This window comes from Corvus brachyrhynchos, unplaced genomic scaffold, assembly GCF_000691975.1.
Source record: "Corvus brachyrhynchos isolate BGI_N302 unplaced genomic scaffold, ASM69197v1 scaffold114, whole genome shotgun sequence".
NCBI lineage: Eukaryota > Metazoa > Chordata > Aves > Passeriformes > Corvidae > Corvus > Corvus brachyrhynchos.
Window position 1 is genome coordinate 1,839,104 of NW_008238337.1, and position 23,370 is coordinate 1,862,473.

At 42.0% G+C, this 23,370-nt stretch overlaps 1 protein-coding gene across 1 annotated transcript in view; it reads right to left on the bottom strand.

Moving 5' to 3' along the window:
* Window positions 1–4,598: 4,598 nt before the first annotated feature.
* AACS (acetoacetyl-CoA synthetase) overlaps window positions 4,599–23,370 on the bottom strand; it is a 44,134-nt gene continuing 25,362 nt past the window's right edge. Inside the window, exons 7-19 of the mRNA XM_017734699.1 lie at window positions 22,710–22,824; window positions 22,125–22,206; window positions 21,870–22,017; window positions 17,745–17,825; window positions 16,579–16,703; window positions 13,831–13,895; window positions 13,531–13,653; window positions 12,107–12,220; window positions 11,811–11,936; window positions 10,193–10,262; window positions 9,463–9,521; window positions 8,497–8,699; window positions 4,599–5,927 (exon numbers count right to left, since the gene is read on the bottom strand). Coding sequence (XP_017590188.1) covers window positions 5,790–5,927; window positions 8,497–8,699; window positions 9,463–9,521; window positions 10,193–10,262; window positions 11,811–11,936; window positions 12,107–12,220; window positions 13,531–13,653; window positions 13,831–13,895; window positions 16,579–16,703; window positions 17,745–17,825; window positions 21,870–22,017; window positions 22,125–22,206; window positions 22,710–22,824 — 1,449 coding nt within the window. The 3' untranslated portion in view covers window positions 4,599–5,789. The remainder of the gene's footprint in view (window positions 5,928–8,496; window positions 8,700–9,462; window positions 9,522–10,192; window positions 10,263–11,810; window positions 11,937–12,106; window positions 12,221–13,530; window positions 13,654–13,830; window positions 13,896–16,578; window positions 16,704–17,744; window positions 17,826–21,869; window positions 22,018–22,124; window positions 22,207–22,709; window positions 22,825–23,370) is intronic.

Genomic DNA, 23,370 nt, shown 5'->3' on the forward strand with positions numbered 1-23,370 from the left:
AAGCACACATGGTCCAGGAGGAGCAAAGGGTGGGGAGGAGGAGAATCAGCCCTGGAGATATTAAACAGCTCAGCACTGATCCCACTGTCTGCCTGGAACCACCGTAATCCCAACGAGGGTAACGTTCTTCTTCCCATTCACAGAGCTGCTTTACTCTCACAGAGATTAAGATAATACACTGACTCAGGAAAAAAAATTATTTCTATGAGCTATCAAAATCTCTATTCCCCTCCCCTGTTTTAGCTTGAGCTGCATTAGGAGAAAACCTCTGTTTTTGCAGTCATGTCTCAATATTTTTATGCCATTAGAACCAGCTGTCCTCTTAATGTAATTACAGGTTTCACCAGGGGAGTGATCATATCCTGGTAGCAGTGGGAGGTTGTAGCTGTCTGATGCTCTCCATGTTCCATCACCTTTCCATCAGCCTTGGTCTGGGGGTTTTTTGCAGGTGTCTCTTCACCTGCCAGCCTGGAGCTGCTGCCACAGCAGCCGGGGCTGCCCTTCCTGCAGCTTGTGCTGCTCAGGGCAGGCTCTGTCCCACTTCAGCAGGGCCAGGAGGGAGCTTTGGCAAGGAGGATGCAGAGGCCATGGCCAGCCCTTGCAGTGGCACCAGCAGGGCTCAATAATGCCTCTCCCCAGCCCCATGCTGAGGACAGAGGGCAGGGGCTGCCAGGCTGAGCTCTCCCCCTGCTTCCTCCCTTGCTGTGCTAAAAGCTCCCACACGTGCAGGGGTTTCCATGGGCTTGTGCTGGTTCGGGCATTTCCTTGCTGATTTCCCTCCCCTCGTGCATGCACACATGCTCTCATTACCAAAAGGTTGAGGAAATGGGAACAAACCCTGAAGTGAAGCGTGAAATGGGCTCCATGATTCCAGATAGCCAGGGCCATTTTAAAATCGTGCTTGGCATTTGCATTATAAGAACAAATCCTGTAACAAGAATCTCTCCTATGCTTTATACTCCTGCATTAATTCATGAAGTGTCATGTATCTAGTGTATTTTATTATACATGAGAACCAGACAAATTAAAATTCTCAGTTGAGTATCACATTTGTACACTCAAGGCCACCTCCTTCGGCTCTGGCGAGGGTTGAAGTGACGCTGGTTTAAACTCAGCTCACCTTTCAAACCAAGTCGGTTAAACCGGCACAAATTCTCAAAGTTTTCTTCCAATTTCTTCACAGTTTATTTCCATTTAGCTTCAACCTCTTTGTAGCCAATAGGAGGTGAAGATAAATACTCTCCTGATCCTTGTCAAAGCACAGGCTGTAGTTCAACAGCCTGGGAATGCTAGAAACATTCCCTTTGTAAAACAGAAACAGAATATGGGGGTGGAACTGGGTGATCTCGAAAGGTCCCTTCGAACCCAAACCATTCCCTGATTCTACAAATACCCCCACCAATGGCACTGTTGTCCCGCAGCAGCAAAAACTGAACTCCCTTTAAATCTACAGAAGAAGGAACAAAACTGGAAAACCAATTTTTTTTAGCAGATTCCTCATTAGTGAGTAAACCTCCTCATGTTAGTGATGTATATTTTAATATGCTATTGTAAACTAATTAACAATCCTGGGGGTGATGGTTTTTTTCCAAGGGACATTATCCTTTCAGCTGGAATCCCAGGCTGAATGCTGATAAGCCTCTTGAACTTTGCAAAACCACTTGTCAAAAGTAGTAAGACAAGAATTCGTTAAGGTCTTCTAATTAAGAAGTACAAGGTCCAATTAAGCTCTCACTAATGTGCTTCACAACCCAGTTAAAACAACTGCCTGCCGAGGATTTTCCCACCCCCACCAGCGCTGGTTCCTCACTTGAGTTCATCCCCAGCTGGTGGAGAATTCTCCAGTTCTTGGGAGAATTTCTCTGGCCATCAGAAGCCACAGTGAGGAATCGCGGGGACAGCTGGAGCCTGCTGCATTAATACTTTGGGACATCTCATTGTTCTGCAGCTGGAATTGTTCCGAGACACTCTTGGACTCCCTGACAGCATTCCAGAGGCTGCTTCCCTCTCCTCTGTGTGACAGCCACTCCCACTTTGCACACAAAGCATGCGGAGCAAAATGCTCAGGCTGATGTTGATTATCTCATTATTTGAACCTAAAGAGGCCCCTAACTCCCAGCAAGGAAAATGTGTGTGCTGCCCTCAGCTCCGAGGCTGCCACGCTGGATCACGGCCGTGGCTCACAGCAGCTCCCACCCTGATTTTATTTCTGGGAGAACATGGGTTATGACATGCAGTTTCCTCTTTCTACAAAAGATGTAGAAGAAAATTAAGTTGCATCCTGTTGGTCTCTAAGACCTGGTTATAAATGAGCTAAAAATACCCCCCTTCTTGAAAGGAGAAAGATGAAGCACTTTTGGATTTATCCTCTCAGTTTTGTAGGACAAAATCCAGGCAGCAGCCTGGCACCTCAGGAAACCACTAACAAGCTGAAAGATTGCAGTGGAGAAATTGCTCAGTGCAGAACTCCAGAGGTCACCTGTAGGAAGACCAAAGCCTTTATCTACTGAAACATCTCTGATCAGGGTCTTAAAGGTGGATCAGAGCATTCCCTACAGACTCCAGTTTCCCCCAACCCAAAACCCTACAGTTCTGTCTCAAGAACAGTCTCAGACCCTGGTACTCCTTCCTAACACATTTTAAAACTAATTTTAACGCCCATTTACCTGTGTGACTGACTGCTCTGCTCATAAATGAAATACTTTTAAATATGCATGCACTAAACTGAAAGACAATAATGGCCCCAGGGAAGTTGCATTCCATCAGGCAATTACCTGTGTTTTTAAAATCACTGAATAAGTAATTCACACAACCCATTGCTCTTGCACATAACAATAAACAATTTTATCAGCTGTGCCCTGCTTGGGCTGCTGTGTAGCAGCTCATTTTATTTCGCTGAGAACCACCACTAACCAGGGAAATTAATTGAAATCATAAGGCAGAGGGAGGGAGAAGTACCTGCTCTAACAGGAGCTGACAAAAGCACATTTCTAAGAGGGGAGTGATAAAACCATATCTCCCAAGGGCAAATGGGCCGATTCCATCACATAATTCAAGAGCCACTCCCAAATTTGCAGAGGACTGGGTGAGAAATGCCACCTAGCCTGGAGTTCCTCTGCTGTAATTGCTTTGCTGTTGAACATTTAAGTCAGAGCTTAAAGCCATTTCCAGAGCCAGCTCTATTTGCATGCCACACATCCCACTAAAATCTGCACATGGAGCTTTCCAGGCAAAACACTGTGAACCTCAAGGTATAAATAGGCAACCAAAAAAAAAAAAAAAAAAAAAAAAAAAAGAAAAAGAAGAGGGCTATGCACTCAGGGTACAACCACTACATCCTGGCAGCCCTGAGGCAGCCCTCCAGTGCTTCTGGGTAAAACCTGAGGCAGGCCAGCAATCCATGGGCTCAGGCACATCCTGCAGGCTCTGCCCAGCTCCTGCCTCAGGATCACAGCACAGCTCGGTGCTTGCAGGTGTTTCTGCTGCTACAGCCACAGCATCAGGAGCTCAGTGCCATGCCAGAGCCTGTGGACACATTTTTGGGTGCCAGCAGTTTGTAAGAAGCCCCTCGAATCCCCGTGAGGTTGCAGTTAGGCCACGGCTGAGCCCTGGGGAGAGCACACCTGGGTAGGAAGCAGGCACAGAGTGATGCTCCCTGCTTGGCCCTTGGAAACCACAATGCCTGCAGCTCTCTGCCTTCGTGCCAGGGATGTTCTGGCCCATCCCCAGCTGGAGGGATGCTCACAGCGCTGTGGGAGCAGCCAAAGGCAAATGCAAGCTGGAGGGTTGGAGGGAAGGATGTGGAAGGGGAGAAGCTGCACTCAGGAAGAGTGGAGAGCACTCCCAGCTCTGCCACAGCCACCTTTCAAGTACCCACCTTCCTCTCCTCAGCACTGCCAGGAGCATCCAGCACTTCCAAAACCCAGACCCTCAATTCAGTGAGGCACCAGCACAGTTTGCAGCACCCATCAGGGCTTTATGGCCATAAAAAGTCACTTCTATAGATTTCCTTCTGTATTGCTCTTTTTGTTTGTAACTAATGTCTGGGAAAAGCTTTGCAACATCTGACAATTACAAGAGATCAAATTATATCCATTAATGAAACTTTCTCCAGTGTTTGCAGCACAATAAAGGATCAAAAAAGCAGCCTCGAGGCAGTGTGTATGTTCTTAATGTATCTGTGCTTCTAAACTATCTTTAATTAATGAAATAACCCAAAATTACTATTTAATCTGGGGGCTTTGTAAACCTCAGACATTTTGCATGAATTAAAGAACAATATAATGAAGTTTTAATGAATATAAAGTCACAGTTAATGTAAAATTTATATATAGCAAGCCAGGAGGGGAAGGAATTTAAAAGTACTTTTAATCATAGGTTATTGGCAGCTTGGTAGCTCCTTTTTATACTTTTCTAATGGGTGTTTGGTATTTATCTTATCACAGCAGCATGGCCTGACTCACTACAGTAGAGAAAGTACCAGCACAGAAAGTTTTGTACTCAGCTGCACTTGGATTAAACCCATTAAATCAGTAACAAACTAATCTAAAAATTATTTCATGACACCCAGTTAAAAGGAAAATAAAGACAGTAACAGCTGAGAGATGTAATATATAATTATATATATAAAGAATTGATTTTTTTAATTAACTCTTTATCAACGCTGAATGCATTCAACACAATTTAAGTACAATAATATTTCACCCACAAAATTCAAATAGTGCAGGAGACACTGAATGCCAGAGGATTGGTACAGCTACTGCAACTGTATTTTATGAAAAACAAAACACTTTAGTGCTTCCATTTCACTGTTTTAGCAAGCTCAGTTTTTAAATTACAGTATTTTTCCCTTTATAAACCGGAGGGTTACAGACCTAGAAAAGGGGTCTCTCACTCTCAACATGACATTTAGTAAAAAAAGGTTACAAAACCCATCAGCTTTTAATAAAGAAAACACACTGGAATTCCTCAGCTAACCTTAGAGCCAATAAAGGACTTCAACCAAGGAACATTTTGCTAAACATCTTCCTCAACTGTAATTATGTTAATCCAGAGCAACGACAGTAAATTCCATGGAAATAACCTGGAGTTACCCCAGGAATAAGGAGGGGGCAAATGCTCCCTTCACCTTCAGAGCCCCCAGAAGCCTCTCAGCCAACAGCTTAAAACAATGAGAAGGCTACGGCACAAAATGAAGCAGCAATTACCCTCAAAGGTACCATGAGAGATTTCAAGACTGAAATTATTCAGAGTCAGGTCAAATGGGTTTAGTGCATTATGGTTTGGCTTTATAAAAACATCTTAATGCACACTACACAGAGAACACTTGCATGTTTCAGGGTCAAGGGGTTAAAACTGCCATGGATTCCTTACAGGGAACAAACACATGGATTGCAAAATGTTGCTAAAAATCCAGTTTAAAAAAAAAAAAAACATTTTATGAAAGAAATATTCTATCTGCAACTGCAACTATTGGTGCTCCCATTTGATGGGCTGCTGATGTAAATCTAACCAGAAAAGATGCACTCATATAAATAAAAATCAAAACAAGCAGGTTTCTCCCTCCAGGCTGGAAAAAACCTCCAAAATATATGGCATATTTAACCAATAAAAGGGAGCTAAGCTTTACCCAAGCCTTTCATAATGCACTTCATGAAGTATTTTTTTTTTCCTTTTAAAAGAACCACTGGTATTAAATAGAGCTTTTTCTTTACATACAGTATTGTTATATACAAAACAAATACAGAACAAAGACAGTCACAAAAAATAAAACCCCCAAACAAGTGACTTTAATAGTCTTGAAGCTCAGGAATATTTTGGTACAGGTCCAAAGCCTCTGGGTTTGAGAAAGCTCCCCGCTGCTCAACTTCTTTCCCTGCAATTATTTGCTTCACAGCTACTTCCACTTTCTTCCCATTTACCGTATACTGAAAAACAAAACCAGCAAAGATAAGATTACATTTTTTTTCATGTAGTAGCTTTATGCAAATATTCATGAAACCCCCCCATCAATTCCAGAACTCTATCAAAATTTAGCAGAATGCCTTTTGTTACACTTGAAGCACTTTCTTCTGAAAATCACTTGAAGAGTAGGTAGAATTCAAAGAGTTTGTGTCAGTTTATTACTCCTACTGGCAATTCTGTGAGAACACGATCAAGCTCCAATATAAAACAACAAAACCAGATCAGAATTATGGTATAAACACTAAAAATGTTGGTTTTATGTTCTGACATTCAATTTTCAAACCATTTTTAATTTTTAAGGGTGGGCTCAAAAAACAAAGCCCAAGCGCACTGGGCTTTGGAAGAAAATCATGATTTTCTTATTTGAAATGGACAGTTCTTCCAAAAGGGTGAAGTGAAACTCTGGGCTTAAGCCATCCTCTACAGTTAAATGTTTCAAAACAAACCATAACAAATAAAATAAACTGTAACCAACAGAGGCTTCACCTCCGCTTATGAATCACACAAATTCTATTACATTGGGTGACTCAAAGTAAGGACACTGCAGAAAAAAACCCCCAATTCTTCTCTTGAGATCAGAGCAAAAACTTCTGACACGGTAAGGAGATCTACTCCAGTGTGACCAGGAACAGCCAAGGCCCATTTGGGTGATCTCTGCTTTGGGAGGCACCAAGGCTTTATGAGCCCCTTCCTCGTTCTGGTACCACTGAGACATTTTGGGGATGGCACCTTTGAGGAGCTGACACACAAATCCCTCCTCAGTGCTGCCTGCCTGCTCTGGAACAGGACCCCACCTGCTTCACTGCTCAATCTGCTCATGGAGGAACCCAGGCTGGTCCTGGCCTCCAAAGCCACTGAAACTCCTGAGCTCCAGGCAGCACCATTTATCACTGGAGACCATTCAGAGCCAGGTGAGAACAACCCCCACCACACTCTTGCAATCTTGATATAAAAAAAACAAATCAAACTTTTCTTTATTAGATCTGCTGAAGTCATGTGTAACCCTCCCCTCCTGAGCCACCTTAATCAATCACTTCTATCTCTTCTCAATGAGTAGCAACCTAATTTTCACAAGAGCCCAGAAACCAGAATAGTTCAGTGGCCTGCAAGGGAACTCCCTCCTTTAAAAAAAGATCAGGCTGTTCAAAGTAAATTAGTTTACTTTAATCACTAAATCCTGTGGATGATTGCCAGAGTGTTTATGTGGTCAGGACAGAGCTAGACAGATCCATACTATGTTTTTTTAACACCTGAATGTCCTATTAAAACCATGCTTTGTGTTAATCACCTCAGCACAGCTGTACTGTTTCTACCAGAATACAGTGTCAGGATCAGATTGTATTTTCAGATGAGGATTCAAACATTTCTGAAAGTAGCAGAAAATAGGCAGTTTCCCTTCCAATCAAAACTTTTAAAGAAAGATGGGAGACAGGCTTCAATCACTTCACCACTGGCACATTTATCTGAAAGGTAATTAAAACTCACTCAATTCAGTCAATGTGTGACCTAATTAATGATCTAAGCAGGCTCTCCTGAGGAGCAGCCCATCCCTAACACCTCCCTGCTGTACATTCAGGTGACACACACAGTTCACAAGTTCAACACTCCATGCACGAGCTGAGTTAGAGCCCAGAAAATGGGAACTTAGGGGATTCTACACTCATGCAAGGAAGACATTTTGAGCCAGGAACTATCTGCCAACAGCATCATGAAACAAAAAAACTCATCAGGTCAGGACCAGGTCCCTCTGTGGACCACAGAGAGTAGTCCTGAATCCTACAGCACTTCCACATGGAAGCCTACACTGGCAGTAATGATGGCTCTGAAGTCCCAAGTGTTTTCTCTTGACACACTCAAGTCTTTGTGCAAATAAGACTTGGGAAAACCACACTCTGCATCTCCATTCTGCTGCTCAGAGTCATTGAGGAGGCTGTAACATCAGAGAGGCCTATAAAACCAGACACTCCACCTGAAGAGTTCATACAAAGAGCTCTAGCAGAACACAGCTCCAAAAGACTGAGCATGCAGAACCTTTAGCTACACAGATTTCTCCCCCTGAATAAGCACGACAATTTCATTTTAATTACTGTTACAGTTAAGGCAGTAGAGCTACATTTAAGTGGCTAAACAGATGTAAAAGTGAATTGGTTTACAAAGTGATTTTCTGAATTTCCTGAGTGCTCTCAGCTTTCCTAAGAAAGTCACTCGTAACAGGAAAATAAAACCAAAATATGCTTACGGATAGCCAGAAAAGCTAAAGTTGAATTACCTTTTTAATATCTTCTTTTAAAGGGGTTTAAGTACATATTACTGAGAAAATGCAACCCATTTAAAAAACAAAAAACACACTTAGCTGAAGAGGAGATGAAAAGATGTTGCTAGGCAACATAGACAAACTATTTATAAAGCCCGAATACACTTTTGAGATGCTAAAATTTCCATGTATGTGGGTTTGAAGAGCAGTGACAACTGCTCCTTAATTACTATTCAAGGTGACAAAGAAAACAGTAGGCAGCCGTTCTCCTGCCATACCGGGATGCCTTTGGTTTCCAGGATGAGGCTGGGGACGTGCCTGGCGGAGAGCGCGGCGCGGATGGCGTCCTGGATGCGCTTCACCAGGCTGCGGCTGAAGGCGTGGCTGGAGGCCATCTTCAGGAACAGGATCACCCTCTCCTCGCCGTCCTTGTTGTACTGAGGGACGCAGAGGCTGTCGGACACCTCCTCAAAGGCTTCCACTGGAAATGGAGTCCTCGTTAGCACTTGGGTTGGTGGATGGTTCTGGACGCACGGTTTTTGTGGTTGGACCGAACAAAAGTCACCACAGACCCTGCCCGGGGTATCCTGCACTGAGCTTCACCTCTGTTGGCTCAGAAATTTTAACTCTTATGTGAAAATCCAGGTTTAAGGACCATTTAGGTTCATAACAAAGTTTTGCTATTACTTTTGAAATCGGTAACAAGGTTTTGCACTAAACCACTTTCTCTGGCTTTCCTCACAGGCCCCACTGCAGCAGACAGGACACTGAAAGTGCCTGGTGTCACAAGAACAAGAAGGCAACAGGCCCTCAAATCTCAGATTAGCACCTTTGCAGGGACAGTTTCCCCACCTGTCACCACACAGTCTTTGAAATACAAAGCACAAGCCCAAGAACTACTCCTAATTATCAGGAAAGGTACAGCAAAAACAGTGTCAGGGGCTTGCCTTTAGGGGAAAAAGAAAAGCCTGACAGGTTAGGGAAGAAAGAAAAAACCTGCTCCATACAATGTTGCTTTTGTATATCCCAATGAGTCATCTCCCACCCTACAGATACTTCAGGAAAGCAAGCAGTTTCAAGTGTAGAAAATGAAATTTTACTGATACTAATATACTCTGCACTGTCTCATTTGACAAACAGCAAGTTTGTTCTTACTTAATCCTTCCATCCCCTTTATAATGGTTAAATTCTGGATTTAAGGCAACAATGTCGTAGCTGGAAGAGGTGGAAAGTTGATTTCATACCTATGTTATAGATTTCAGAACTTCCAAATCTTACTCCATTTGGATTTAATGTACCATCACTGAAAAATCACAGACAAACAAAGAAACATTAAAGTGTGATTACAGCTTGATGAAGAGGAAAAATTGATGCAATTAACCAAGTCTCTCTAGTGAAAGCAAAACCACATTAGAAACAGAATTGTAAGAGAATTTTGAGTCAAAAAGGCATGTTACTCATTAGAATGAATCTTTACAGAGAAGAGCAACATTAATTCACTCAACTTTGGTGCAAACAACAACTTTGAAATGCAAGCAGTAAACTCAGCCCCAATTGTGATCTTGAATGTCTGATCACTGACAGAGGCACAACTAAATACTGTCTGAAATGAAGTTTTGCTGTAAAACAAGATGATGGCAAAGCCAAGACCACAAAACAAGTTCCCCAATTCACCACCTTGAATGTGCTGCACTCTCAATCTGAACTCCTGTGACCATTATGAACCATGGAACACAAAACCCAGCCCAGTACTGCCTTGTGCTCGTAAATACAGAACTGGGGTAGAACCTCAAAATGAGCTCCCTTCCCTCAAATCCAGCCGCTCTGATTAATTAAGGGTTGAAATGCACAATATGGGATTTAATAAAAATACAAAGCTAACAAGGGTGACAGAATGGTGTACATTTACTCCTAGGTGAAGACTGCAAGTTTTAGCACCTCTTTACTCCAAACACTTCCACCAGAACACTGTACCTGCGACCCAGCATGACAATTCCTCCAGTCTTGGGATTAATTTTGCAGTAATCACCATGAGCCCAAACACCTGGTGGGAAATGGCAAAGGTTAAGCAGCTGATTTCTTCTTCACCCAGTCACAGCAGACACTGTGTAACTGAACTGGCATTAACTGAGTGAAATACACAGAAATACAACAGATACCCACTGAGAACTGCCCACAGCCAGGGTGACAGTACTGAACTCCCCAAACAACCCACACTACATTTACTATAAAGAACCAGCACACCAGGGGCAGCTCAGAAATTAGGCTCAAACCCCAGGTTATCTTCTGATTGCTTGTTTGCATGACTACACAGCATTCCCTACGAACCGAGTGAATAGCTGCTCTGAACACCACATTTTGAATTACTGAAAGCATCTTCCACAAAAGTAACAACATTCCCACCTTGATTCATTGTCTTTCTTGATCCATTTTTTTTATTATGCACAATTCTGTAAAAGAAGCTTCCTGAGCTTGTGTAATATGTATCAACAACTCCCTAGGGAGTTTCTGTGCATACCGTTCTTGATTTGTGTTAATGCAAAATCAGGTTTGACTTTTCATTATTATTTAAGATTGATACTGCCACAGCAGGCTGCCAAAAGCAGAAGTACAACCCAATTCTATTCAAGTTTTTCTGAGGAAAAATACCAACCTCAATTATTTGCACATAAGACCACTTTTTAACTTAACTGTTACAATCTCAAGCCCATTTACAAGGAAAGACAGAAAAGGGATCCAGACAGAACCTCAGTGATTTCAGTCTTAAAACTGTCACACGGATTATTTTTTTCTCTATTTACTGCTGTCAGGCTTACATGCAGACTGCAACTTTGACATTCCTCAGTTTTCCTGTGTGATTATCTCCTGCTGCACATCCTGATTTTTCTTGTGAGTTGACTCTGTATTGCTGCTATTTATTAAAAAAAAAAAAGTTTCCACATCTGAAAAACAGCAGCTGGAGATCCTGCTCCTTAACATCCCTGCCCTAGAGGCACCAGGGATTTTGGCATTGTTGTGCCACATAAGGAAAAGCCCTGGATGAGCAGAGTCCTCCACAGTTACCAAAAGCCTCTGGCCCACAGGTGCCTGCTCCTTTATTCTGTAGAAGGCTAAGGATGCACAATATGCATGTCTGAGGCAGCATATACTTAATATATATTTAATCCTCATGCTAATGAGGTAGCAGCTCAGCACTTTCCCCTTGGGATTCACTCCTGTAGCCAGGCAGGAGCAGCCTGGCAGAGGTGCAGCAGCACTCATTAATAGCTGATTGCTACCTGACCTATTCAGCACTTCCATTTCACACCCGTGCCAAGCACTGCGCCTGCACTGCAGACTCTGACAGGCAGATCTGCCTCGTGAGAGCAGCAGCAAAACGAGATTAGAGCTTTGCAGAGATCCTTACTGGTTTTATTTGGATCCCTGTCCAAACAAAGCACAAGAAAACAGAGGGAGATATTATGAAACACCATGGAGTTCTCACCCTGGAAATAGGGACTCAAAGCTGCACCTGTGGCTGTCATTGGGTAGCAGCAAATAAGCCTGTGCCTTCCCTTCCAACCTGCATCATCCAAAGCCCTTCATTACATACCTGGGAATTTTGAAAAATAAGCCTTTCTGTATTTGCTTCCATTCTCATCGTTCCAGAAGTGTGTGGGCTGACAGGGAATAGGCTTGGTACAAACCAGCTCTCCACTTTCACCCCAAACTGGTTTTCCTGTTGACAAAAAAAAAAAAAAAAAAAAAAGAGGTATTTTCCACATTTCCTTTCTGTAAATAACAGAATAACAAAGCAAAGAGCATCTACACTTATTACTTGTTGTTGAAGTTAGAAAATACAGTAGCTAGATGATCTTAAGTGTGCACAGTATTTTGGATCATAGCTACCTTCATCATTCCAAGCTTCTACAGCCATTCCAAGATTCCTGGCCTGAATTTCTCCTTTGTAAACTGGAACTGTAACATTGTGACCCATGAAACATGAAATTATATCTGTTCCACCTACAATAAAAGAAATCCATTTAGAATACACAGTATTTCTTGGAAAAAGCAAACATGACAACTACATAGGAACTCTGAAACAGTCAACTGCCAACCTTTGCCCAAAGGCTTCTGATCCACACTAAGCAGCATAGAACAAACAGCATTATCTAAGATGCTGTGACTTTTATTAAAAGGTTTTCTTCCTTACTTTGTGTATCTTGTCATACGTGTATGCCTTTCATGCAGAACTATCCCTTAAGGCGTAACTTTTCTCCTTTCAACAGTCTCTTTAATCTCATTTAAGGAAATTTCCATTTATAGGAGAGAGAAAATAAGCAGGCCCTACTTTACAGACTTCAGATATTTACAGAATTACTTAGAAATGTTCTCTTGTTTGTTTTCATTAGTTTAAAGTAACCAGTCAAGCTATTCCACTCAACATTTACTTAGCTGTTATACTTTATCAGCATGGGAGGAGGGGAGCCAGGCCTTCAGGATGAACAGTTATCTTAAGAAAAACAGATACTGTCAAACTGCTTACTTAACTGCAATATTTATAGTCTTTCTAGGACTTCATGGAAGAGAATTAAGACATAAATCAATCATGTTAGCTTTTCTCAAGAATAGGCTTCTGCATTTGAGTCTATTAATGTCTGTAGTAACAAGTTCTAGATTCAGCACTACTCTCACTGAGCCCAGAGTCTGAGATAACTTCAGTAGCAGAATAGTTATATTTTAAAAATCAAACTGAGTTAAAAAGCCCTTTGAAAAAGTCAGTCCTTGTTACAAAGCAAGATGAGGAGTGCTGTGGTGGACCTTATGTGACCAGAAGTTGCCTCAGCTAGCACTGCTCACAACAAACTGCACAGCATGGGGGCTTGATATTTCTCTAATTATGTAAACTACAAAAAAAATCTTGTCTGCAGTGCCAATTACTTGGCACAAAACAACTGAAACGGGAACTATCCAAGAGGTATTTTCTGCTAAAGTCAGCTATTTGCAGAACAGTATGTTCTGTAGGTTAATAATCTCTGCTTGATCTCACCCTGCCACCCCTAAGGACAGCCAGTCAAAATAAATGATCATACTTAAAATCCAAAACATCCACCAAAAACACTTCAGAGTGCCTTTATGGCACTGGAATTTCATTATGGCACAGTGAATTATGCAGAAGAACCTCAGCACTAAAAAGACAGCTCATTCCAGTTTAAGTATAACCAATCCCAAATGATCCAAAGCCCTAAGCTTCCCAAACACACAGCACAGACAAGCAGGAAGGAACCGCACAGGCAGAGAATTACTGGGATGCTGCAGCATAAAAGCCTCACCTGAAATGGATCCCAGGAGGACACTGCTTTTTATGTGTTTGTAGACATACTCATAGCTTTGAGATTTGAGAGGTGATCCTGTAGACAGGATAGTGTGGAGTGTTTGGAGATTGTGTGTTTCACCTTAAAAAGGAGAAAATCAACACAGGTTAAGGCAGTGTTTTTACAAGTGTTTGGAGCTATTTGTCACCACAATCCAGAATAATTACATAAAGGACTGCAACAAGATAGGGAGCCAGAACCAGGAGAGGAAAGGTAGGAGGGAGGACAGAAGGGATTCACCAGCTTTTTGAAGCTTACATGGTTTTAAATTTTTCTGTTCTAGCACAGCCAGCCACTTTGCACCCGTTCCAAGGATGGTGATCCTAGAGGGGAAAAAAAGTTTACATGTTTTGCATATTTAAATATGCTAAGATTCTAAAGACCTGCAATTCCCACTGCAGTAAGCAGAGGCTGTTACACACTCTGTATGTGGATTAGACAAACAATGCAGCCTCTTAAAGCTTTCTAAGTGCAAGGCACATCCTTTTGAACTATCCAAATCAGTCTGATCACATGTCATCTCTGCAGCTCTGAAACTTTTAACTCTATCTTTAAATATTAAGCAGAGCTTTCCCATCTCACGAAGACATTCACATTTACAGGAATTTGTAGCTGCTCCAAAGACATCACAGAATGTTACAATGTTTACTTGATTAATGGGCCATAATTGTCCAAGAGTGCCTTGGTACCCTCTTACACAGAAGAGCTTTGCCATTTTCAGGGCACAGTTTGACAAAAATTACTTTACTCTGGGACAGCAACCAGAGATTTTCTGGACACACCTGTTCAGTTTCCACTGGTGAAAGCTTGAGCTGCCTGTGCCTAAATCAACAGGAAACTTGGCCCAACTGAACAATTCAATCCTGCCCTTGTAAGGTGTATTTAGAGCTCTTGAATACAATAGTAGAATTAAAACTTGAAACAAAGGCTGTGTTTCTTCCATCTATCAATGGAAGTGCCAATTTAATGCTGCTGCTGACAGTCAGGAAATCCTCTTACCTGCCTTCTGCTGATTCACTTTACATTACATTACATTACAGCAATAAACTCAAGAAAATGCCCAGAGATAGATGAGGATAAGGGACACAGCCTGAGTGCAGAGCATGGGCAATACCAACACCAGCAGAGCTTAAATAAGATCCTGCCAGGTTGGCTTTTACTCCAAAGGCAGGATGGAAGGTAGGACACTGTTCCAGGCAGAGAGAGGGGGATATTTCAGCACTCCCAGAAGGGATATCTTCCTTTGCCATTCTGGTGGAAGACTCCCCTCTCAGGTAGAACAGGCTCCTTGCACAAACATCAGTGCATAGAGCAATTTATCAGGCACATGGCCAGTGCACCAGAGAGGCACAGAATGGTTTGGACTGGAAGGAACCTTAAAGATCATCTAGTTCCAACCCCTGCCATGAGCAGGGAACCTTCCACCACAAGAGCCCACAGCTCCTCAGTTACCCTGTACCTCAACCATGTGAACTATTTTTACTCTTGTGTAACATCTCACTTTCCTTCCATGCCTCAAATCAGTGCTTATTTTACATTAGAATACAAAATGCTTCTCTATTTTAAGCTCTTTGACACTTCCTCTACAGCACATGTAGAGCCAAATCTCCAATTATTTCCTTCCAAATGCTACATAACTGCATTTAGTCACCATCCCCCAATTCCCTTGCACAAATCATTAATGGATGTCCACTTGAGTCATTCTTGCCACGCAGGATGAGATACCCTGATGATACCCTGAGAATATGCTCTCTGAAGGGAAGTGTGGTATATCTTCAGAGAATAAGGTAGTCTTCACATGTTGAAGCTCTTTTTTTTTTTAACATATTTAACATATGAGTGAGCTGGGAACAGACTGCATGATGAAGCAGCACCCAGATGGCCACCGCTTTTAGCGCCAGATTACAAAAGTGAGACATGCAGACACATTTATCTTCACTTGCTTTTGGCATGCGGAAACAATGCTTAAAAATAAGCTGGGTTTTTTCCTCAATTCTCTTTTTTTTTTGCCTGTTGTTCTACCAGGGTTTCTTTGTGGGGTGAAGCACGGCTGAAGTTTGTGGGTTTCTTTTGTGCCCTTTTTTTTTTTTTTACTGGAAGCATTTTGACTTGGCATTAAGCTTCAGTTATAATAGCCAGAGACAAAATGTCAGTCTTTAAATATTACATGTCACAAAAGACAAGTGAAGTTTAAATTATTAATTGTGCAGAGTCAGAAAGTGAATCTTTTGTCATCCACTTTCCACGACAAACAATTTTAATTACCAATTAAAAATGACACTTGTTTTACTGGTATTAAATTCAAATCTTCTACTTACATCCAGCTGGCAAAATAGGAACATTACAAAACAAATCAAAAAAAAAAAAAATCAAAGTTTAACAAAGTATACAAAGCTAAATGCAACTGCAGGGTTTTACAGCTGTTTCTCTGCTACCTGCCATTTCTCTAGGCTTCAAGAAAGGGTGCTGTGAACATTTTCAGGCACAAAAAAATGGTATGAAACAATTACTGAATGGCTTATCAGCATGAATTAGGCATTACAGATTAAAAAGCAAAATATGAAAATATAAGCAACCCTGCTGAGCCTTTCAAGTCAATTTATGTCTAAGTCAAAGTTCTATATTAAAATCTTATATTGAGCTGCTTGAAAAAAGAGTTCTTATTTACTAAGTTCTGAGTGTGCTGAGAAATTGCTCTTCAGGTTGCTCCCAATTACTGCCTTTTGAAAAGGCTGCTCTTGAAAACTATTGAACCAAAAGTCTTTGTTTGCCTGGAATTCTAATACCTGACTCAAATTTGAAACAATCAGCTCTTTGTCTCTCCTGCTCTCTCAAAAAATGTTTTAGTACAAATTTTTAAGAGCAGTTCCACTCAAGGCTGAGCCAAAAGAAACTGTGTCACGCTGTGTGTGAGTTCCTGACCAAGAGGACAACATCAGTGAGGTTGCTTGGGTCACTGTGACAGGAGCCAATGCCATCACCCTTTATTTAATCCTGGATACATACCCTAGTCTGTCAGTCAGGTCCCAGAGCACATTTGGTGAAGGAATTAGAGGAGATCCGTCATACAGGACCACTGAAGCTCCTGTAGCAAGTGCAGTCACCAGCCAATTCCACATCATCCAGCCAATCTGGAGGAGAGAAGAAGCCTCCATGAGTTTGTCAGCTCACTGCCTGCAGTCCTGGCAGCTCCAGCACAGCACCAGCAGTGCTGCCTGCTGGCACAGGGGCTACAGGGAACTTTACAAGGAGAGACTGGTGCAGATCTTGGCAGAAGCTGGACCAAAGCATGATCCCTGTCCTCATGCAAGAGGTGCCACCACTTCCCTTGCCTGAAGTTCTCCTGCTGTTAAACCCACACCACTGATTTTGTCTGACCGTATTATCTAAGCCCCAGCAAATAAGGCTGAAGCTCTGCTCATCCTCCCACCTGTCCCAAGACTGCATCAGCTGCATGTTCCTGATGGACGTTCATCTAACTGATCCTTACAAACACCTAATAAGATGGGGATTCCATGCCTCCCTGCACACACAGCTTTAAAGCACGAGTCAGGAGACAGGATAACTTTGAGACAAGGCAATTACCATGATCCCTCCATGGAGACATTCCAAGCTGACTAGTCATGTTAAAGTTCAGAAAGGAACTCATGAGGAAAGACATCAGCCTTCTCAAACTGCTACAGTCACAGAAGTCTTAGGAATCATTTTTTTTAAACCCAGCATTGGAAAAAAACACCCCCACCACATAACTGAACTCCGCACAGATGAGGTGAGGCTTAGAGCTGGGCAGCTTCTTTCCTCACAACCAAAACAGAGACATGACTGAAATTCTCATCTTCAGTATGACCTAGCCCTGCAGGAAGGTGGAATCTGATTTGTAGGTGATATTGATGAGGCAGCTTGATCAATAAACCTAAGAGACTAAAAATCAATCCATTTTCCTCACCAGCTAGGTCAGAAACATTTAACATGGGTTTGACCTTTCATCAGAAAAGGTCCCTGTTGCATTTTCTTATTTCATCTGATTTTTTTTAAACTCAGATAGGACAAACCCTTGCAGTAAAAAAAAACCACACAAAGAAATGTACTTGTGGATTTGTATGAAAAGCTGTCCCATCTTTATAGGGAAAATATATTTCAGTGTTTTTAACAATGCCTTAAGCCCCACTTGCCGTTGTGTAGTACATAATCACATCACTGCTGGTCATGTTGCCATGAAGGATGTGTTCCTTCAGGTGCTGTATTAGGGTGCCCTGGAAAAACAGGGAAAGGAAAATACAGAATCACATAAATGAAAAGCAAAACTCTGACAGCACATTAAGACTTTTAAAATACTAACACAGTCAATACCTTGCAGCACGTACTCCAGGATTAAAGCAAGTATTTCCTTTAACTACAACTGAAGTAAATCCCAGGGCCTATCTAACAGCAGCAGCAATTGCATTCTCCATTTTCTCACATAACTTTTCAGCCTCTCTCATTAGACCTCAGCAATTCCCACTGCACATCACTTTTAATCCATGGAATAAACAACTTCCTTCCCTTCCAACTCCACACAGCCATCAGAGTTGCAGAGTACTCCATGCAGACCCTCATTTTAACAGCAGGCTTTCACCAGTCAGATTTTCCAAGAGAAGCCCTTGGATAGTTTCATTGTCCGTGTATTTGGGCAATGGGAGGAGTGAAGGACTGAGAGCTGCTATAAACTGCAGCAGCTGCTAAACATTAGCACTCTGTATCCAAATTATCTTATCTATTAACATCTAGGAGACAAAAGACCTGACAATACAGATCTCCTGTAAACATTGGAGTGACTAGAAATGTGAAATGTCTCACTGCTCAGAGCATCAATATTAATAATGCCCTTAAATGTATTACTTCCTTTTGTTGGAAGTGCTGCTAAACCACCTTCCTGATTATCATTAAAGCATAACTTACTAGGATAAATAAATTTACAGACTACTTCATTAAGTCATTTCACTGCAGTGACAAATTAATGTAGCCAATGTTAAAAAAAATGGTTTTTGCATTTATGCAAGGAGTCATAGTGAAACTATTAAGAGCCTCATAAGCATGAAACAAGATTTACACTGAAAGAAAACAGATTACAGATAAACATTCGAAATGAAAAAGGAGAGTCATAAAACTGGCACACGCTTCAGGAGAAAAAGCAGAAAACATTAAATAAAAATAAAGGAGTAAATCTTATTTTCACTTCACTGCTCAAAGGAACCAGGTCTGAATTCACCTACTGCTGTTTGATCACCTTCAGCTGTCACAACGCTGCCATCTAGCTACAGCTACCATCCTCTACAGCCGAAAATCACCCAAAAAATCGGGATTTACAAACACTGTCGAACTGAATTGGTAAGGTTGCCAAAAGAATTGCAGGTGTTAGCATAATTACTGCATTTATAAAGGAAAGCACATTGTCCCTGCAGGAGATTCTGAAAGAGCCACACAAAATAGCAAAATCGAAAGTAATATTCAATTAAAATAAATATTGGTTTTCTTTTTTCCTTCATTTAGTTTTTACTACTTCACAGTTTTGGAATCAAAAGGGGAGTTTTAACAATGACTTTAGGTACAGGCTATGAACAATTTCCCTGCAAAACCTGGTACATCTCAGGCTGGAAACAAAGGGACTCTGGGAAAAGGCAGAGCTGTTCTAAAGAACCCACAGACCAAAATGCTCTCTCGAGTTCATTTATAGGACTTGTTTATTTATAGGACTTTTACAACCCTCCAAATAAACCCCAAGCATTTATCATTTCACAACAGATCTGGCAGCTGATAAAACTCCCTGGTCTGCTTGTCCTCCTCAGGACCAACACAGGGCTGGTGGAGTGCTGAGCATCTGGAGTGGTAAAAACCAGCAGGCACAGCTGCTCCTGAGCCCCAGCACAGCCCAGGAGGGACCAGTGCTAAGCACTTAGAGAGCTGAGAGAGCCAGGAGCAGCTTCAGGGCTGGCCTCAAAGCAGCAGTGCTCTCCACCAGTGCTCAGGGAGAGGGATTTGCCTGCAGCTACACAAGGAATCCGCAGCAGCGCACAGGTTTGAGCTCAAGCCTTGCAAGTCCTTGAGATGGACAGACATGAACTTTGAAGAGGATTTTACCCCAAAATTCTCTCCTTAGATAGCTGGGAACATGGAATAACTGGAAAGGGCGCTGGTATGAATGAGGCAAGAAGAACCAATGCTTTTAGGACTAAAGAATAACAATTACTAATGCCTTTCTGTAGCACACCCAAGTGGCCAAAACCATACAGCTCTGGTTCCACGACCAAAAAAAAAAGCCTACTCCTCTGAGCCACCATTTTTAAATCATCTCCCATGACCTGGCTTAATTTTCTTTATTTATGTATGTCATTTCCCTGTGTAGCAAGAAAACAGACCAGAAACATACTGCACAATTAGATAAACAAGTTGGGAATTTGAAGTAAGCTGCATATTTGCATCTAAAAATCAGTACAGTAACAAAACAGCATTGAAGTACACTATAAATAAACAATAATTGAAATCTCTTCACCAAAATGTCATCTCTTCTTGCTGTTTTCACTACCAAAGACACACTTGGTTTAATCTAAGGCTGGAAAATAAAACAAAGACAGTAGGCTAATTCTGCTTTTTTTAAAATCAAATCAATGTGAATCATCCTATAAATTCCAGTGGAAACAAGATTAAGCCAAGAACAAACAGAAAAACCCAATCAAATGTGTAAAAGACATCTAAGAATTTATTTGCATGGACTTTGTGTAGGCCCTACTCAAACTGACTTACAATGGATGCCAACACTGAGGTTCCTAATGCAGCAATTTGCTTGTAGTCCACAGGTGTTAGCACCAGAAAGAAATCACCCTTCACCACTACAGAGCTGCTCAGTGTGAACAGAATCCTCACAAACAACAGATCTTATTCATCCATCCATCCATTACCTGCTCTCCTCCCCAGCAAGGATGAGTAGTCTGGACCTAAACTTTAAGGTAGCTCTGTGCATGATTCAGCTGGAGAGCAGAGTCATGATTCAGGGCAAGCTAACACAGGTAACATGGGAAAAGAGAGTTTTTGCAAGAGAAAAGTCCTATTGTCTGATCTACAGCTATTTTTCATCTCTACTGTTTATCACCTATCACTGAACAAAATACCTGTCCTGTTTTTGCTAATCCACCTCTGCAAGTACTTAACCAGTCTAAAGCCAGCACAGCTTCAGAAGAGCTGTCAAACTTCAAAATCCACCTCCTTTCTTCTTCACAAACATTGGATTTGTGTCCCAAAGGGACCATTTTGTACATCACATGCTGCCTGGTATGATCTCCTACTGATAGCATATAAAGCAGAGTGTTTACAGGCAGCAGGGGATTTGTCTGTGGGCAAATCCTCCAGTCCTTGCCATCAAAGAGAGGCAAGAACACACACACTGTGGGCACAGCATCAAGGGATCCTGCCCTCAGGCCACCCAGCCCTGCAGGATGCTCATCCTGACTTGCAGAGCAAACAGCAGAAATGATGGACTCTGGCTAAAAGTTGTGCAGTTCCATTTATACACCTGGCTACAAATGCTCCAGACAACACATCCTGCCTGCCTTAAATGGAAGAAAAACCTACCTTCTATTAAGGATTATAGCAGAATTAAAGTTTCAACACTGCTGCAGTCACTTCCTCTACTTTAAGAGCTTTAGAACATCAATAGCACATGGAAAGCATGTGAGCAAGGTGCATTCTGGCACCAGTATCAGCTACTGCCTTTAGTCACAACAAGTCACTGCCTAAACCAAAGGTTCAATACAAAGCAAAACCTACACTCAGAGACACCAAACTTCCAGCATCCTTCCTTAAAAAACAAGGACTGATGAGGATGACATACTCTGAACTGATAAACAAAGTAAAGTTCAAGGTTAAAAATTATCTAGATAATAAAAACTGCAAAAACTGCCTATGGGCCTCAAGCTAACAGTGTCCAAAAATCAGTTGCAAACACCCAAGTTCTTTGACTTTTGCTCTTCAAGTATCAGTCAGGCCACTTCTACTGGTGCTTTTGTGAATGGCACTTGCTTCCAGGAAAACACCTGGAATCCAAAAGGTCTCCACACTGACCTCTAAACTAATGTATTTTATATCCTTATCAATCCACAGTTGCTTTCAAACAGCCACTAACTAAGAAGGTTCACTGCAAGTTACTGAAAAACTGTCAGCAATCAATTCCTCCTTAAAATACATCACAGTGTGATACTGCTAAAGGAAAAATGTAACCCAAGCAGTTAAGCATAGACAGTGCAGCTCCAGGAGGGAGGACATACCCCTGCTGAGTGAACCATGCATTTTGGTGCCCCTGTGGTGCCTGAGGAATACATGATAAAGAGAGGGTGACTGAAAGGCAGCTGCTCAAACTCCAGCTGGGGAGCCTGGTCTCCTCTCCCAGTGGCAAGGAAGTCTTCTAAAAAGACACTGCGTAAGAAGGGGAGAAAAAAAAAATGAACATTTCAAAACTTTCTGAAAGCATTACCCCAGCTCACATATAAGATCACCTCTGTACCCAGTAGTGCTCCCATTACCTGTTTGGAATCTTAGAAATATCTATGGTTTCTCTTGAAGATACATATGGAATCACCACCACTTTTTTTAGGTCTGGAAGCCCTGGAAGAAGGAAGAAAAGAATTATTTCCTACCTTCAGTTACATAACCAAAGGTCTTTTCTGCCTGATTGAATCATACAGTTTAATGCACTAAGTAACAGAAATAATTCTGAGGCACTGAGTATTGAAACCCCAGAGGACTAAATTGTTACCCAAGATGTAATTTCCTCAATGCTGCCAGCCTTTTATGTGTAAATCTGAAAGTTTTAGTGCTGTAATGCCTCCCCATTTGTCTTCAGCAGCACTTTGCTTGAGCTTAAAAACACCATGATCAGCCCCTGTTCCCCTGCTTCTACTGTTGGGTAATTTCTGATGATCTATTCAAGATAAGCAAACAGAAGACTTAAAATTACAGAACAGATTTGGGTAAAAGTTGAATGGTCTTTTCTGAAAATCTCAATGGCCACAGTGACACTGTGGAGAAGGAAGGACAGCAACAAGCAGTGGCAGCGCAGGCTCTGAGTGCTCACAGAACTACAGACCAGGTAGGATGCAGTGAAATACCTTTTACCACCCTCAGCAGCTTTTCCAAGTGGTTGTGTTCTTTGCCATTGTATATAACAGCTTCAACAGAGAAGATGAGCTTAGGCTGAATTTGGGAAAATCTGTCCAGTACACCCTAGGGACAAAGAGAAAAATGTGTTAAAAACATGAAATTAACTGAGGAGACTTCAGGGGGTGCTAAATGCAAGTTTCAATTCAAGCAAGGAGTAAGGACAGGAATTAACAGGAGAGTTGTTAAAAGACTGCCTGCTTGTCTTTCACTCACACAAGATCTCTGAAGCACAACAGGTTTGTAACAATCTATTTCGTGACCCCCAAACATATCAGGCAATGATAAAACCCCCACAAATCACAGAACATCCTTTATGGAAGAGCCAAGATCACAGAGTTCTCTAAACAGCTAAAAAAAAAAATCACCTTGCAAGTCAGATTAGACTCATGTAAAGAGGACAAGCAGCTGTGATGTGAGCAGGAATTGGGCACTTGATCTCCGTGAAGGTGCCCAGGACTCCTGGCTGCACCTGCAGGAAGGGGCTCCACGTGCCCCAAGGCTGCTGGGGGGAACAAACACCAGTCTTGGGGGAGATGCATTTATGTGGTGAGGTGGCCCCTCACAGGACCTTACAGCTTTGCTCTGCCACCATCAACAAACGAAACCTCA